Source organism: Chamaea fasciata, unplaced genomic scaffold (assembly GCF_029207755.1).
Source record: "Chamaea fasciata isolate MVZ Bird 193981 ecotype frontalis unplaced genomic scaffold, bChaFas1.0.hap1 SCAF_1, whole genome shotgun sequence".
Taxonomy (NCBI): Eukaryota; Metazoa; Chordata; class Aves; order Passeriformes; family Sylviidae; genus Chamaea; species Chamaea fasciata.
The window spans coordinates 144,885,794-144,903,058 of NW_027094086.1; the positions used below are offsets into that span (position 1 = coordinate 144,885,794).

Below are 17,265 nucleotides of genomic sequence, written 5' to 3' on the forward strand. Positions count from 1 at the left end.
AGTGTTGTTTTAAATGATGCTTATACAGAAATCTGCTGAATGTAAAACCCCAGGCAGGTAAAATCTGTTTTCTTCAGAAACTAAACAATGGCTCTGATAACACTAATTTTCAACAAAACAAATGAGCTCTTTGGGAGAAATAATAATTAATGCAAGTCTCAGTATGGGGGAAAAAAAAAAGGCAATTGTAATTCTTGACTGTGAGGTTAAAACCATCTCCTCTAATTGCACAGCAACACCTGTGTTGCACCACCTCAGGCAGCTGCAGCAAGTGAATGCTCACACCCATAAAACACTTGGCAATGCTGCCATGGCAGCAAAGCTGGTCAGCTCCCATCACCAAGCAAAGCCCCCACACTAGGCAGGGACAGGCAGCTGGGTACCTTTGGACTGAGGAAGATGATGCAAAATTTATCTCCAGCAGCCAAATTGCCTCAATCTCCTTGCTAGAGCAATGTGCTTCCATTTGTGTGCTATTAACCCACCAACATGTTGACACTCTGGGTCTACCTAAACTCCTGCAAAAAGGGCAATTAATTATGTGGCTGCTGCAGTGTAGGGGGAAGTTTTTACTCACAGAGTCCCATGTGTTCCACAGCAGCTATTTCTAAGGGCTTGCACAGATTTTCTCCTGAGTCCATACTCCAAAATTTAAGTACAAGGTTTGGCATGGAGATGTTCACACACACCCCCTAAAGCTGTGGCTTTTGTAAACACCAAAGTAGCATCAATTCTGCTCCTGCCTACACTTTGTTTATTGGTACAAATTCTAGAAAATACCATAATTAATTTTATCACTATTAATTTTCAAGTTTTGTACACTTAAAAGCTGCCAGTGGTATGAAACAGGCTGAAAAAAAGCATCTTGCTTTGTTCTTTTGATAATAATCTCTTTTGTTGTTACTTGGCTAGTGTAACCCAGGATTTTGAAAGTGGGTGTCTCTGCACCCAGGACACCTTTTTCCCTAAAGCTTGCCCTATCATCTCAGAGGAAAGGCGAGAAAAAAAAGTTCCCTGGCTGCTGAGGGAAGCACTTCTCCACCTGGAAACAGTACACCCGAGCAAGTAGAATATACTACATTTAACAATTTGATTAAGAAAGAAATTTTCCCAACAGGGACCGATCAATTGGTATCAAAGGCAATTGGGAGGCACCATCAGTAAATGGCCCATTGGACATCAGAGGCAAGTCTGGCTACAGAAACAGGGCTGACAGCTCCAACACAGGTAGATCCCAGATGCACATTCCAGAAAAGAAAGCATCTCCCTTCTCCACCCAGTTTAAGGTCACTCTCTTCCTGGCAGAGTAAAGCCAACACAAACACCAAAGCACTTAGAAAAATGGCAGTTTAATGTGTAGTGGTAAGGTGACAACAGAAACAAACCATTGACAGAGTGTTACAGAAAGAAATGTGCCTATTTTTTTTTAAATAACCAAATGAAAAATGTGAGCAAACTCTGAAGGGAGGTATTCTCTTCTTAAGACTCATATTGATAATATTGTTTATGTCTAGAAAAATCTGATTACCACAAGTGATTTGGCAACTCCAAATCTAAAGCTGTGAAAAACCATCTAAAAAAGCCATAAAACTATGCTGTGGTCTCTAAACCCAATATAATTGGGCAAAGACAGATCTTCCAGTTGCTTTGCTACAGCTTTGAATCCAACTGAAGATCTTTTCCTGACCCACAGTCAGGGAATCAATTCATAGAATTAGCGAATAACTTCCAACACTTCAAGAAAAAAGTTGATTTCTTCCCCAACCGACTCACCAGTGCTTGTGCCATCTAGTGGCCCCTTTCTTCAGGTGAGTACCATAGTTCTTATTTAAAAGCCTTTAGTTAAGGCTGCTTCTTTTATTACTTCAAATGAAAGAAAGGCTAGAATATGCAATGCAGAACACCACTGCTGACAAAGTACCACAGAAGAGAAATTCATCCTCTTCTCCAGATATCAACTGTCAACATAAAGCACTTACACCAAAAAGGGACATGACAAAACTACACTTTCCCTTTCTTCACAAAGGCCTTGTATCCCCTTCAATTAAACCTCAAATTAGCACATACAGCAAAGTAACTGTTTGCATAAAAAAAGAGGATCCTTTGGAGTAACATACCTCTCCTCATTCTCAATTATTTAGCTTTGAAAGAGCCTAGCTTGGTTTTTCTGTATGTTTAATTAGAGAAAACATAACTATAGCTTCAATTTGGGTTCTTTTGCCTCTAAAGCCTTGGTTGCTAGTTCCACTCTCTCTTTTAACAAGCTAGCTTCTTCAGCACTCTTTTGGGCTTGTGCATGTTTTAATAAGAAGTGGGTAAGGAAGAGTTTCAAGCCTTCCCGCAGCATTCCCAGTTTGGGGTTATCAGATACCCTGTAAAGATACAGATAAAAAAAATTATTTAGTCTTCCACCATTCCAGAAGTTTCTTAACTTTATCATCTTCTTCAAATAGATCTGTAGAAAAATACAACCTATAAAAGAAGTTTTATTGAAGAAGCTTTCAAATTACCAAGTCTACCTTGGTTTGGCAAACAGCCCAAACACTAGACATACAACTGGTCTCAACACTAAAATGGAATATTGCAGCCTCAGGCTTGCTTTATGTAAACAATTAAATTACAGAAAAGAATAAAGCAAACACCGTGTTCAAGCTTCCTTGTGTTGCTGCATGACAGCTGAAACAACACCACCTAATTTTTTCTAACTTTATGTGACATGGCAAGTCTTATCCATTCAAGTCCTAAACATCTCTAAGGATGGATGTTTCCCAGCCTTTCCAGGCAACTCTGTCCCATATCAAAAATAATATTTTTCACAGAACATTGATTAAAAAACCCATTAAAAATACCCCAAACCTTTGCCTCATTAATATCACTTTCTTTTTCCTTCATCCTAGCAATCACAGGTGGCAGAGTGAATCCCAGGGCACCCAGGTGGTACAGCAATAAGGGAAACAGGGAATTCAGAGCTGTGCTCATGAAAATCCTATGACCAAAATGAGCCTTATTTTGTACAACAGTTGCATTTCCATCAGAGCCTGCACCAACACACACAGGACATACTCGCCCCACTCAGCCAGGAAGGGCTCACATTTTAAGGGATGCAGGGCTGATGTGTGGAAAAGTGTAATTCCAAACAAAATAAGCAAACTGCTTATCTTCTTAATTACTACTCAACAAGGGTTCTCTGGAGATGCCAGTGACCACTTACCTCATAAAAATGTCAGTAATTTCTTCCTCATCTGCTTTGGTTAACAGTGTGCTTAATACCTGTCGTAAGAAACGGACTTTGGGTTTGTCCAATTCGCAGAATTCAATTACCTGGCAGACAGAGAGGGAGAATTAGATTAATTCCAGTATTTCAAACAGCTGGTCTTCTCTCCTAGATGAAGAACTTTCAGCACACCACCTGGCTCCTGCATATACTGAGTCTTGAGTTTAGCACAGAATAATTACCTGAGAAGGCTGCCTCCAAAAGCCAATCAATAATGAAAGCTAAGAGCCTTCTAAGGGATAGAAGTCTACTGGTACCAGAATACCAGATATCCTTTCTCAATTAGATAAATACTTTGTAAGTACCCGGGATAATCCATTTAACTGCCTGTTTAATACATTCCAGTTACTTTTCTAATAGAATTCTATGGACTCCCCATTCTGAAATCCAAGAAATCTACTCAGCACTTTCTTGTCTAATAAAAACAACATCAGCTAAAAACCATAGCACAAAAACGACTGGCAAAGCCTGCTAATGAAGGGACCTCGGTTCCAACTCTGGATACACTAAAGGAAATAATCTCACAACTGTTCTAGATAAAGAAATGTAGACTTTCTCTATGCCTGGGTCACCACAGGTTTCCTTCCCCAAATGACAGCATTATCATAATCAATTGGAACAACTTGGCAATTTTAAAACAAGTCCATTTTAGTATAATCAGCTAAAGTACCAGATAGGTAACTGAGAAAATATGCCTTCCATAGAACTAACAAATGCAGGGAAAACACAGAAGGATTTGAAAAGAAAACACACCAACCTTGAGAACTGAAAGTGGCAGTGATTTTGTCCTTATTAAATGAGCCAGCAGTGAAACCAAGTTGGAGATGGCAGCAGCTGACAGGTTTTCTAAGTCTCTGATTTTGTCCCAAATACTAAACTGAAATGTCATCTAGGGGTCAAAGGTAAAAAAGAAAAAACAAAGGTACAGATCAAGTGGCTGTTTAAAAGAGTAACAACATAACAAACCTTGTAACCTTCTATTCTTTATAAGCCCTCCTTTAATTAACAGAAATGCTTGATCAGACTGTTTCAATTATTTTAAAATGCATAAAAGAAAACATTCAGCATTTGATTTCCTATTCAGATCTGACCATGAGTATGCCTTACTGAAGACTTAGCCATACCAGCAGATTTGTTCCTTGGGATCAAGATCCTAACAGGCATGCATCCATTCTCAGGTATTCAGTAACTGTCTTCCTAAGCACAATCAGGACAAAACCAATGAAGCAACAGATTTGTCTTTACCTGAAATCGTCTTTCATATCCACAAAACTTGCCAGCCAAAAATGCATAGAAGGGGTTGAATGTCCTCTCCTGTAAGCAGCAGTAAAGGATGACATGAACTATTTCTCTCTCCTGCTGGTCTTTCAGTCCAAGCCTAAAATTTAGCAAGAAATTGAGAATCATTTTGTAAGGAAAAACTTGCTGACACAGAGAAAGAGCTATAGTCAAGATCTGAGAGTAATACTTTAAAATCTCTCCAACCCTCACATTAAATTTTACTTGTTACAAAGTATCTATGAAGTCTTTAAAACTCCTAATGGACTCCAACCTTTAAGAGTGTGGGCTAAACAAGTATCCTGGTATGGCACTGAGGAAATGCTGAAGCGCTATGGGTGTTAAAGGAGGAGATGCAAAGGTAAGACCTCAAGAAACAGAAGTGGAATGATAAAAATATTATCATTGCCCAGGGAAGGAAAAGTATCCCACTCCCTGTTTGCAGCTCTCCATGAACAGAAGAGAGGGCACAGAGGTACCAGCAGTAGCACTGCACCTACAGATACCCCTACAAGGTTTACATAAAGGCTAAATAGGGAAACAAGAACTGTAGGATCCCACTGTGATATCTCATATGTGATATCTTGATCCTGCTTGTACTAATGGTCATGGGAGGAAAACCAGCCTTTGGATCAGTGTAAGCCTATTTGGAGAAACATTTCCAGGGCCCTTCACTTCTGTGGTACTTAGCAGGGATAAGAAAATATTCTTAGATATTTTTCTTACTTGGTGATACAAGTTTTTTGATTTCTGGGTCAAATGCATGCTACATGATACTTGAAATTCATTTTTGTTTGATAGCAGCCTAAGAGGATACAGTCAGTGATTACAAAGAACCTTTAAAAAAACCCAAAAAACCTGGAGAAAACAGTATCTATCTATATCTATCTATCTATGTTGGTTGCCTCAGTATGAAGGCCAAGGACTGAGCAGTCTTCCCACTCCAAGAGCTGACCAATGTAAAAGAGGGCTGAGACACTCTGGCATGGAATGGCGACTAACTCACAATGCACCTGGTCTGTGAATAATATGATTTAACTTCCAAATGCTGCCAAATGCTTGGCAGCATTAAAACCAATTAAAATGAAAAATGCATCCTATTAGAATCTGAAAAAGATTAAAAAAAATCTTCTCATTGATTCAATTTCAAGTTTCACAGGGCATTAGTACAACTCAAGAGTACTTTCTAACCAAGTGACTCCACTGGAATTTGCCCTACTGTCTGTAGAGTATTTTGTCATTACTTGATGCCAATATCCCTCCTTTATACACACCTCTAGACATCTGCATTGCATGTGACCACAGACACACCAGATTAACAGAAAAAACACTGCTGTTGAGCCCAAACTCGCTAGAATTTAAAGTTTAACAGTAGGAAAATCTGGGATGATTTCTAGGCTAATGAGCAGTAAAAATTTAGAAGTCTGCTCTTGCAAAAGGGGCCAGTACTGGAAGTGCGGTGTCTGTGTCATAACCCACCTGTTCTCCCATCAGCCAAGTTCCATCTGATTTCAGAGAACTAAAAGGTTTTTTTACAAGTATCCATGCTTTCAGCCATCAGATTTGCTTTTAATAGATGACTTGGGAAGTTACGCTGCAATCACTCTCCTTTTACTTGGTCATCACCACTCCTATCATGAATTACTTATTTAGGAAATACTCATGTTGCCAGAGTGGTAACCAAGTGACAACACTTGGATATTCAATTTTCTTCTTACCTTCACTTCTTTACAGAACTAGAATTCCTAAACACCTAAAATTTAAGAGTCTGGACTGTCCTTCACTGCTGAGCTTCACCATGAACCTGTATAGATTTCATAAACCTGCTATTCTTTGATAAAAAAATGTGAAACCACCTCACTGATTCAATTATTTATGAGTTACAGTATTCCCAGGGACTTGTCTATCTTGATCCTGCTGTAAATGGGATAACTACCTCTGAAGTAGTTAATCCATCACCAGCAGAAGCCTGCCTCCAAGTAGGTTAATTATCATCAGTTGAAGCCCAAGACTATCACTGCTTTCAGATGAAAAAGAGCAATACTTAAATCCCCTTTTAAAACTCAGTTCAAATTATATTAGTAGATACACTCACTTTGGAAGACACATCTCACTCCTATAGGATAGCTGAGCCTTTCATGAGTGGTTCAGATGTGAAGTTTCTCAAATCCTTAATGTCTACAAAATAACTTCAAAAATTGCTTCCCCATCAAAATTAAGCAGCATTCATTCTCTCTCCTGAGTGAAACTGTGGTTTATGAAGAAGGTGTGGCCTTTCAGCTGATGAAGAGGATCCAGGCTCACTCTCAGCTCTTTGTCACCAGTGATGTCCCCAGCCCTCTCTCTTCACTGACACCTCTGCAATCACTGAGCCACTTCAGGGAGCTGTTCTGGCTTCAAACTACTTTCATTTGCAGTAGGGAGAAAAGGGACTAGAAAAACCATGGCAGCCTGGATTTCAAATAGATTAAATTATCCTTTAACCACACCTCAAATCTGCCACAGAACCAGCGGCAGATGAATCAACAAGAGCAGTTAAAATATTTCTTTTTATGCTCTTCCTCAAGAGACTGACATCAAACACACAAATACAAATTTCCATACACTCTGGAACACATGTTCACACTGTTAATTCCTCCACTGACAATTATGTGTACTTTCCATTATACTCTGCCAGATGTGGGCAGATTTAAGAATTCCTCTCTTTGAGTTTGCTGTATAAACATCAGCACCAACACGCACCAGGCAGCCTGCAGAGAGATTTTCTGCCAAGCCTGTATGTATTCAGATTTGTGTACTAGCCTAAATAGCACAGATGAGAGTCAAGTCCAATTTGCAAATTGAGCTGCCAGGTCTTGGCAAGAGCTGCAGCAGCAGCTAATTTCTTTTAATTGAACAGACCATATTAAGATATTGGAATGACTCCATCACAGTCTTAAGTCCAAGTTGTGTTCTGCAGAAGTGGCATTTAATCAAATATTAGTTGACTTTATTACAAAGTCTGTTTTGGTTCAGTAAGCAAATTAAATAATTGCATGCCATCCTGGTAAGACAATATCCTTGAGTTACAAGGCTGAGACAGAAAAGTTCAGACCTGATCTCTCCCCTCTCAGTTCCTACAGGCTTACAATTAATATTCTGAAAACCACAAGAAATAGCTTAGTTTGAGCTCCTCCCTAATCACATCTTCTTCTGAAGAGCTGCTTGTCAAGGGGTAAGGGAATTGATCTTAATGTGAAGCAAACTAAAAGCTAATAAATTCTGCAAGAGGGAAGTGGAGGTGCTAGAACACTACCAGGTCATGCAAGTATGGGCAGAGATGGCTTAACAAGGTGACAAGAAGTAAAAGAGGTGGCAGTAGTACAGAAATCACAGCAATCCAGCAAAAAACTCAAGAGATGTTCTGCCGTGGATCTTCCGGTCTGCCTCTGTAAGGAAACAAGCCTGCAGCAGCATCCCACCCACTCTACTGGGATACACAGCTCCAATGCAAAAAGACACAGGTTCCTTACATCAAAAGATGCTGCAAAGCACAGTTACAGCCAGGAGTGACAACAACAGGGGCTATTCCTTTCCTCTGTCTGCCAGTCAGCTCTGCCTGCCCCCATAATCCTTACACCAAGGTTCTGGTCCCTTCTCCTACCCTTTCACCCTATGTGGACCCCTTGCTGCACTATCAAGTGAATGTTCTTAAGCCCAGAGCAGAGATGCTGCATTTACAACCTATTTTTAGTTCAGGCCTGATTTCTGTACTGGGTTGTACTTACTTCAGAAGTTTTTCAAAGGCATCCATGAAGTCTTCACTCGTCATCAAGACACAAAAAATACTTCTCCTGATATCAGTGTTCATTCTCAGCTTACGAGCAAGCTCCATTATTTTTGAACTCACCTGAAAACAAAGTCATATGCTATTTTATTTATGTTTGCCTTAAAAAAAAGCTATTTCTGCACAGCCGTAAATAACAGCATGAATGAAGCTCTCCAGTAAACAGTGAATCACCAATCCAAAGGTCCTGAGCTTTTGTCCAGAGGCACAGGCATCATCAGGAGCTTTTTCAACTATGGAAATACATTTTAATCTACTTTAATTGTGCCAATTAATTTTAAGACATGCTTCTTTAGCATAAGTAATTCACCATGACTATCTCATCACTTTACTTTTGGAATCAGCTTGGATATATGCCACAGACAGACACCTCAACCTGTCAGAATTCCTACTAGCAAATCCACTGTTGAATCAAGTTTCTTCTTTCATCTTAGCAATTCCATGGGATAAGAAAAAACAAGCTATACCATATTTGCAGTAATAGCTCTTATGAAGCACATGAGTAAAATGTTTAAAAAAAACCTGAGAGCAGAATTTACAGTCCAAAAGCTTGGTCTTAAAACAGCATGAGAAGGTTTTTTGGTGAGCTCTGAAATGAACTTATTGACACATACGAAAAATCTTCAAGAGATCACAAAGACTTATAATTCGGATTTACCTTTCCTACACGCAGCTTTTGCTGAGCCTGGCTTTTTGTATCACTGATCATTGGTGCTCCACTCCAGGATGATCCCACGATCCACCAGCGACCAACCTGGTCAGCACTGAGGAGAGACTCCAGAGACACACGGAGCTGAGTGTCTTTTCCTGAACCACTGCTGTGAACCTTGAATAACAAAACAAAAATAAAAACCAAGGCAAAAGCTTTTATTTGAAATGTTTTTTCTCTTTTCTTACAGAAAACAACAAATACTTTAACTACTTAAAATTAACTTTAAATAAAAACTTTAAACATATAAGTTCATATCTCCATAAAGGTCTTCCCATGTTTCCTCCCCAACCTTTGTTTCAATCAGCAACCTGAAAAGAATTTACAAGTTTCCCATATGCTGTAATTTTTTAAATGCATAAAGTTACATAAATCTACATGTAGAAGCTCTTGGGTTTTTTATTCGAAAAAAGGGATACTAATCTGAAAAGTAGACATCTTCCAATCACAAAGTTTGATTAGAATTCAGAGGATGCTGACATTGCAGCATCTTACAATCTGGTCATGATTTTCCTTTTGAACACTTGTGACTACAAAAAAACGACACAACAAACAGCCTTATGTGTTGTACAGTTCAAATAACAAAAATTTAAAACACTGAATAAAATAAGAATTTACAACATTAGAGTCTAGAAGCATATCAGAAGGACTACAAAAATTTAAGAGAGGAAATCCTGCAGAACTAGGTTACCTAGCTTGTTTTAGCCTGGCCTCTTATCCTGATATGCACATCCTGCACTGATAAACTACTTTCACCCCTTTTATCCTGGATTGTTCTAGACAAACTGCCCATCCTGTCAAAACCAAAACCAAAACCAAAACACCAAAACAAACTCCCAACAAAAAAACCCCAAGAAAGCTGACATCCAATACAAATAATTACTCCTGGATTAAGGATAACAAGGCTACACCAGCCAAGAAAGTTCTCACCAGTGCTCTCTGCAATTTGCGGAGTCTTTCAACTGGTTCAGGATCATATCCAGGAATCTTACGCATGTCATTGTTCCTGAGTGCCAGCATTGTCTCCAGCATAAATCGAACCTATTGGGAAAATAAACAGTTCCATGGATTCTGAGCTGTGGATTTATTAAACAAAGTAGAAGAGTGTACTTTGAAATTACTATTCTGTGAAAATAAGCAGCTCAGCTGGCAATATACACCAAAGTTTAAGTACAACATGTTTATTTTAACCCCTATTACATTAATTTGTGTACAAGCTTCATCTGCCAAACAGCATGGCCTCAGTGACCACTTTTTGAAGTGTACAAAATACCATGAAACAGAAAAACTGTCCACCGCATAAGACACAAACCAGTCCTGTCTCACCCACCACGAGCATTTTGGTGTCTGTGTCCTAAGAACGAATGCAGAAAGACAGACAAGAAGAATGCAAATCACTGCATGTCACACTTATGGTAATTTAGAACCTGAATAGAATGTAGCAGAAAATGTTTCTGTAAATTAAACTATGTATCCAAGTACTTATAACAGGCTGTTGAGAATATAAAATCTTTAGAACAAACATACCCTAGTCTGATCCTGGAATTTCTTCTCTGCTGCGTTTGCTTTCTTCTGGGCTTCAGTGATCAGTTCTTTCAAAGCCAATGCATCATCTTTTCTTAAGGAAAAGCCCACATTTTTCAGAAGAAACAAAATCAGCTCAATCTCTTTTTCAGTGAAAGTGCTAACAAGCTTTTTCAGAATATCAAAGATCAGCAGGCAATGAACCACATGGAAGTTATACAGATGAGCAATCAAGGCAAGCAGATTTTCACATTCTTTCCCTTCAGCATCACTTCTACAGAGTTCATCAAATTTCTTCACCACAGCTTCCAAAAAGTGAGCACCGACCTGGCAGCAATTCCATTAAGGGGGAAAAAAAAAATCCGGCAGTTAACTTTAAGTAGATTTTACAGACATCTGTAAAATTCATTTTTGGGTCATTGCCACTATTAATTTTAAAGAAATATTGTTGCTACTCTCAACCAACATGGATGTTCCACGTTTACATACACAAATATCTAAGTGGTGTGACATTTTTGTAGAAGTCTATGTTAATTACACCTCATATTTGATATTCAGTTGCCTTTTAAAGCCTGCGCAAGAAAAACACGTATTATGACCTATAGTACATATACATCAACATCTATTTACATAATATTCATGGACACATATTAGCATCTTTTCAGCTGTCAGGCTAGCATGCTGTTACAGCTAGTCATTCATCCAGGAAAAGCTGTGTGTCAAAAAGTAAACGCATTCCTGAGTCCAGCATTCCAGAACAAAATCCTTCACAAGAGGATAAAAAATAATATTGTGAAAAAATCCTCAAAACACCAGGTTTTCACAGTTGCTGAGCGTAAGGTGAAGCTGCTTTTGAAGTGGGGATAGTTTTTAGATGTTTGTCAGTGGTACAGCTGGGAAAAAAAATTTTGGAATATTTATTTCTGAAGAGAGAACTGATGCTAAAGGCTGGGATTAGAAAGCCTACAGGCCCTAAAACACAGAGAGGTTATGAATACATTGCTGCTAAATAAGACCCTCACCTGTTGTTATTATTGAGCTAAAATCTGTTGACCTTAAGAAAACCAGAAGACCCAGCAGCAGTACTGACTTGCATTACAAGCCTTGACCAGCTTAGGTGTTACCTATCCAATGGCTGCACAAATTTATAAATACAGGCCAACTTCTGCAGTGCTCAACCCAATCCTCAGTGCAGCTGTACTATCACATTTTCATGTCATGCATATTGTACATTTATTTTATGGAAACATTGTATCTGCAGTCAGAAACGCCTTTTAAGCAGCAAAGAAAGACCGAAAAAAAAGTTTCATGCCAAGTCTACATGGAGAAAGCTGCTGTAATTGCATCCATCTGATATTTAATATGGTTTCAGAGCCAGCATTCAGGCCACTGTATGACAAACCGAAAAACTTGCATTGATACATCTTTCGCATTGAGATGTGGGAGGAAGAAAAAAGAGTAATCTAATAGGAACATACTGCTGAAACAACTCAGTTTCCTGACAGACATTTCACTGAAATTAGCTAAAATCTTCCCTTTGACATCAGGAGCTTCAGCATCATCTTGGGCTGATTTTACCTTATTCATCAGGCTTAAAAACACAAACCAAAATCCCCTCCAAAAACTGCCATGCTTTTGGAAGTTTTTAATATTCCATGTTATAACTACTTAATTCCACTGATGATCTGCATGATTTGCTTAGAAAATAAGTTTATCCACCATTGTAAAAGAGTTCCTGGAGTTGTAACACTTTTCTTATCTGACTATACATAGTTCAAAAACAATACCCTCATATATCCATGAGAACAGAAATGGATTACTGTAACTGAAGGGAAGAGAAGCTGAAGGTAAGAAATTTTTGATTACTGGTGCAGAAAGATTTTTATGAAAAAATGATGCTTTTATAACTGACCAATGGTAACTCATGGAGGAAATAAAATCAGATAAAGCAATGTACTTAGACTCTTTCACTTGTGGGAGCCTTGCAAACAAGCCACAAAATACTGATGCAACTCAACTAAAGATACTTGTTAGCGCCACAAAGTTAAAGATTACAAGGCAATTCAAACAAAATGTCAAGGAAAACAGCCTACAATACGTATTATTATACAAAATTTGCCCCAAGCACAAGAATTACCTCAATTCCTACATTATGATGAAGGATGCTGACCAGAAGGACGTGCTCCATCATGAGCCTTGCAGGCATGGCAACTGCAGTAACACAGGCATTCATGAGAATGTCTGTCAGAGTGTCATTCATGTCCTTTCTGCTGTTGGCCATGTAGAGCTCTTCCATCTGTCCACTGATAGAGGACAAATTTGGTTCACTCAGCCTATGGAAAAACAAAATCCAGTGTTCACTCTTTCTTCTCCTTACATTGTTCCACAATTTTGACTTCACCCCACAAACAGCCATTCTTTTTAGAGAAGCTAGTTTGACGTAAGAAGAAAAGGCTGAAGATTGATAAGATGACTGGAAGGAACCTTTTGTATTTTTCTGTGTTTACTAAACTAAAACAGTACATTTAATTCTAGTGTAGTTTTTTTAAAAAAATTACACGTAAAAACATGTTAGCAACAGTATTTATGAAGCACTGTCAATCTGCTTACTGTCAGCCTGAACAGATTTATTACAAAAAAAGACTGGTTTTAGCTGTTTTAATAGCGGCACATCTCAGTTTTTGAAGAAATTAAGTATGAAAATAATTTATACTTTAACGTATATGGTATATCAAATTTCAAATGACTGAACAAACTCTAGTCTGTTTTACAGGTAACAGATGAAAATTGCCAATAGATTTCTGATTTAAAAAATACTCTCAAAGTGAAATGAATGTTAATTACTTTTTCTATTCTGCAGTACTTTAACCTAGGAAGGGTCGCTCTTCTTCAGTTGTAGTGTTGGAGAAATTGAATTTATTAAAAAAACCCCAAAAAGAACCCAAATCTATTTTCTTCTGAGTTTTTTTTTTTTTTTTTAAATAAGCATACTCCAACTGACACTTAGTGAATTATACCTAGCACTTTTAGGCAACTGCTGTGTGGAATCCAGCCCAATCCTAAATTTATTTTCTACATTCTTCAACATATATAATGACTAACTTTGAAGAATTTATACTAATAAAGATAATTATTTTTAACAATAGCAGACATGATTGCCAACTTAAAATCAGTTTGTGAAGAGAAAAGTGACATCCTTGCCACCTGTGCTTGAATGATGAGCATTGTCACATTAATCCAGAGAGATTAATGACTTATTACACTACCTATTAATGAGGCCATTCACCATTTTCTTCAGTCTTCCCAATTCTTCTCTTTTCTTGTCATCTAGTGTCTCCTGTGCTTTCCTTATTTGAGGAGGAACATACTTTGTAGCACCATGATTATGGCTCTTACCAGGAAAACAAGAAAACAAGGTATCAGATGAGACCAGTATCTTAAACACTTGAACACAAATATACACTTCTATTTAAAGTACCAAACTTTTAGTTAAGGATATATCTTACCATCTAATAATCAATGCCAAAGGAACAACATGAAGAAAAGAAGCAGGCAAAAAATAACCCTTTACGACAAACTTGGTGACAGCAAAGCCCCTCTTGCCTTTCTTTAAAGTTACGGTCATTAAAACCTGACATCTTAAGTCTTGGTTTTACTCAAGTTTTATCAGCGACAGTTTAAGTTTAGGCCCACGAGGGCTAAATGACCTGTGTGACCTCCTCTGCTCCACCCATTCAACAAGACCTAATACTGGCAGAACCTCGGAGATCTTTCACAAAGTAACAGTTCAGTGTGTAACCGCTGCTAATTTCAACACAAGCTGTCTTTGCAGAAGGGCATGATCATATGCTTACACTCTAATGCCAGGGCAGCTTCTTTTATTTGCGGATTTCACACACAGCTCCCACATGCCCTGTGCTGTAGGGTATTATCTGCCACCAGCCTGACTCGGGAACTCTCTCCTCCACGTCTAACAAGTGTCCCTAGGACATGGCAGACCCCTCAAGTCAACACTGTCCCTGGGCCCGGCTGTTTTGAACCAGGACAACACTCCACGTGGCCCGACAGGACAGCAAACACCCGGGCTTAACAGCGGCGATGGAACTCAGCACTATGTTCAGGTTGCGGGATGTGCTTTGGGAAGCAGGTCTGCGCTATCTGAGGCGAACATCCTACCTCTGCCTCCTCCTCCTCCTCCTCGCTCGAGGGCTCGCTGGCCTCCGGCACCCCGCCGTCCTCGGGGGAAGAGCTCTCCCTCTCCCAATGTTCTTCCACGCCATCCGCCTCGGAGGGGTCTGAGGCGTCTTCCCGAGCCTCCTCGTCCTCACCATCCTCGTCCTCATCATCCTCGTCGTCCTCGCCGTCCTCCTTCCTCGGCGGGCGCTCCCGCGGCCGCGGCTCGGTCTCCTTCTGCTCCTCCTCGTCGCTGCTCTCGCACAGCTGGCTGAGGCCGGCCCGTGTGCCCAGCGCTTCCAGCACGTATCCCAGCCCGTCCCGCAGGAAGCTCTGCGGCAGCCGCTCGGCCGCGGGCCCCTCCTGCTTCTTGCGCCGCTTCCCGAGCCCCAGCTGCCGCTCCAGCCGCCGGATCTCCTTCTCCTCCTCCTCGTTGGCTTCCAGCAGGGCCCGTTTCCGCGCCGAGGTGGCTGCGGCGGCCGAGGGGGCCTCAAGGGCTGTTGATGCTGGTGCCGACACCGGCCTCGGCCGCTGCTTCCCAGCGGCGGGCGAAGCCGGGGCTCCGGGGCGGGCGGCAGGAGCCGGCTTGACAGGAGTGGGCTTGGCCGAAGCGGGTTTGGCCGGGGCCGGCTTGGCTGAAGCGGACTTGGCTGGGGCCGGCTGGGCCGGGGTGGTGGGAGCCTCCACCAACTCCCCGCGCTGGAGTCGGCGGCGGCGGCTTCGCTTTAGTCTGCGCTTTTCCTTCCTGGCGTCCCGGCGGCTCCTGCGGTTATACCTCTCCGAGTCTTTGAGCAGGGCCACCGGCGGCTGGCCGCCGGCTGCCTGCACGTAGTCCTGCACCGCCTGCCGCAGCCGGTCCAGTTTCCCGCCGCGGCGGGCGCGGGAGGCCGCCCCCCGCTTCATCCCGCCCGCAGCCACACCGCGCCTGGGCGCCGCCATCTTGGAGAGGGGCCGGGCCGCCGCTTCCGCCGCGCGGCCGCCGTGCCGAGCACAGCGCCCCCTGCTGGGCGGGGGCGGCCGCAGCTCTGAGGGGACGGGGCCCTGGAGCGCTGCATCGAAAGGGCTCGGTCTGTAGAGATCCCCTCGCTTGTGGTATGTATTTAAGACTCATAGAATAAATTAGGTTGGAAAAGACCTCTAAGATCATTGAATCCAACCTGTGACCGAACACCATGACGGCAACTAGACCGTGGCGTTAAGTACAGTGTTCAAGAAAACATCTCCAGGGACCGTGACTGCACTACCTGCCTGGACAGTCCATTCCAGTCACCCTTTCTGTGAAGAAAGTTCTCCTAATGTTCGATCTGATCATCCTCTGGTGCAGTTTGAGGCCGTGTCCCCATGTCCTATCACTTGTTACCTGGGAGAAAAGCCCGACCCCCACCTGGCTACACCCTCCTTTCAGGTGGTTGTAGAGAGTGATAATGTCCCTCCTGAGCCTCCTTTTCTCCAGGTTAAACAACCCCAGCTCCCTCAGCCACTGCTTATAGGATTTATGCTACAGAGCCTTCACCAGCTTTGTTGCCAGTTATCAGACATGATCCAGGAGGAAAATGGCAAGACTTGTTCCTCCTCTTACACCAGGGACTGGAGCAATTAGTCCTTCACAGCCCTGGCTGTGATCATGGGGCATGAGGCTCTTGCTGATGCCTCTTGAGGAGTGAGGGACACCAGCCCCTGGCATCTCCTCCGTCTGCCCAGACCCACATTTTAAGCCCCTTCCAACACTGCCAAGCTCAGGTGTCCCTTCCTGAGTATGCCAGAGTCAACATCCATGTCCGTGGTCTTCTGTAGAGGAACTCGGGGGTACTGATGGATGACAAGCTGTCCATGAATGAGCAGTGTGTCCTTGGGGCCAAGAAAGCCATTGGATCCTCAAATGCCTTCGGAAGAGCATTGCCAGTAGGTCAGGGAGGTGATGCTGCCTTTATACTCAGCCCTTGTGAGGCACATCTGGAATGCTGTGTGCAGTTCAGGGCTCCTCAGGACAAGAGACATGGAGCTCCTGGAGTGAGTCCAGTGGAGGGTACATAGAGGATTAAGGGACTGGAGCCTCTCTCTTATGAGAAAAGGCTGAAGGAGCAGGGCCTGTTCAGCCTCTAAGAGAGATGACTGAGAGGGAACCTCATTTATGTATATAAATATCTATGGGAGGGTGCCAAGAGGATGGACCAGGCTCTTCTCAGTGGTACCAAGCAATAGCACAAAGGCAATGGGCAGGAACTGATGCACAGAAGTTCCACCTGAACATGATGAAGAACTGTTGTGTGGGTGCCCATGCACTGGAACAGACTGCTCAGACAGGATGTGGAGTCTTTCTTAGTGCAGGAATTCCAGAACTGTCTGGATGCAATCCTGTGCTCTGGGATGACCCTGCTTGAGCAGGGGAGTTGGACCAGATGACCCACTGTGGTGCCTTCCAGCCCAACCCATTCTGGTGTTCTGTGACTGGTGCCAACTTCTCTTGGGGCATTTCCACCA

General features: G+C 41.8%; 1 protein-coding gene across 1 annotated transcript; it reads right to left on the reverse strand.

Annotated features, from left to right (window-relative positions):
- Nucleotides 1-1,348: 1,348 nt before the first annotated feature.
- Nucleotides 1,349-15,758, reverse strand: NOM1 (nucleolar protein with MIF4G domain 1). The gene is made up of 11 exons (XM_066200799.1): nt 14,788-15,758; nt 13,878-14,002; nt 12,749-12,944; nt 10,615-10,938; nt 10,018-10,128; nt 9,037-9,204; nt 8,320-8,441; nt 4,520-4,652; nt 4,032-4,163; nt 3,212-3,321; nt 1,349-2,372 (listed from the first exon to the last, which is right to left on the reverse strand). Exons 1-11 carry the CDS (start codon nt 15,721-15,723, stop codon nt 2,195-2,197), a joined length of 2,535 nt encoding a protein of 844 aa, XP_066056896.1. The 5' UTR covers nt 15,724-15,758; the 3' UTR covers nt 1,349-2,194.
- Between the last annotated feature and the right edge of the window lie 1,507 nt (nt 15,759-17,265).

Coding starts and splice junctions, on each gene's coding strand:
- NOM1 (XM_066200799.1), bottom strand. CDS start 15,723: ATGGCGGCGCCCAGGCGCGGTGTGGCTGCGGGCGGGATGAAGCGGGGG. Junction 10,939..12,748: donor ATCATAATGTAGGAATTGAG/GTAATTCTTGTG, acceptor AATTGCTGCCAG/GTCGGTGCTCACTTTTTGGA. Junction 10,129..10,614: donor AATTCCAGGATCAGACTAGG/GTATGTTTGTTC, acceptor TTTTCCCAATAG/GTTCGATTTATGCTGGAGAC.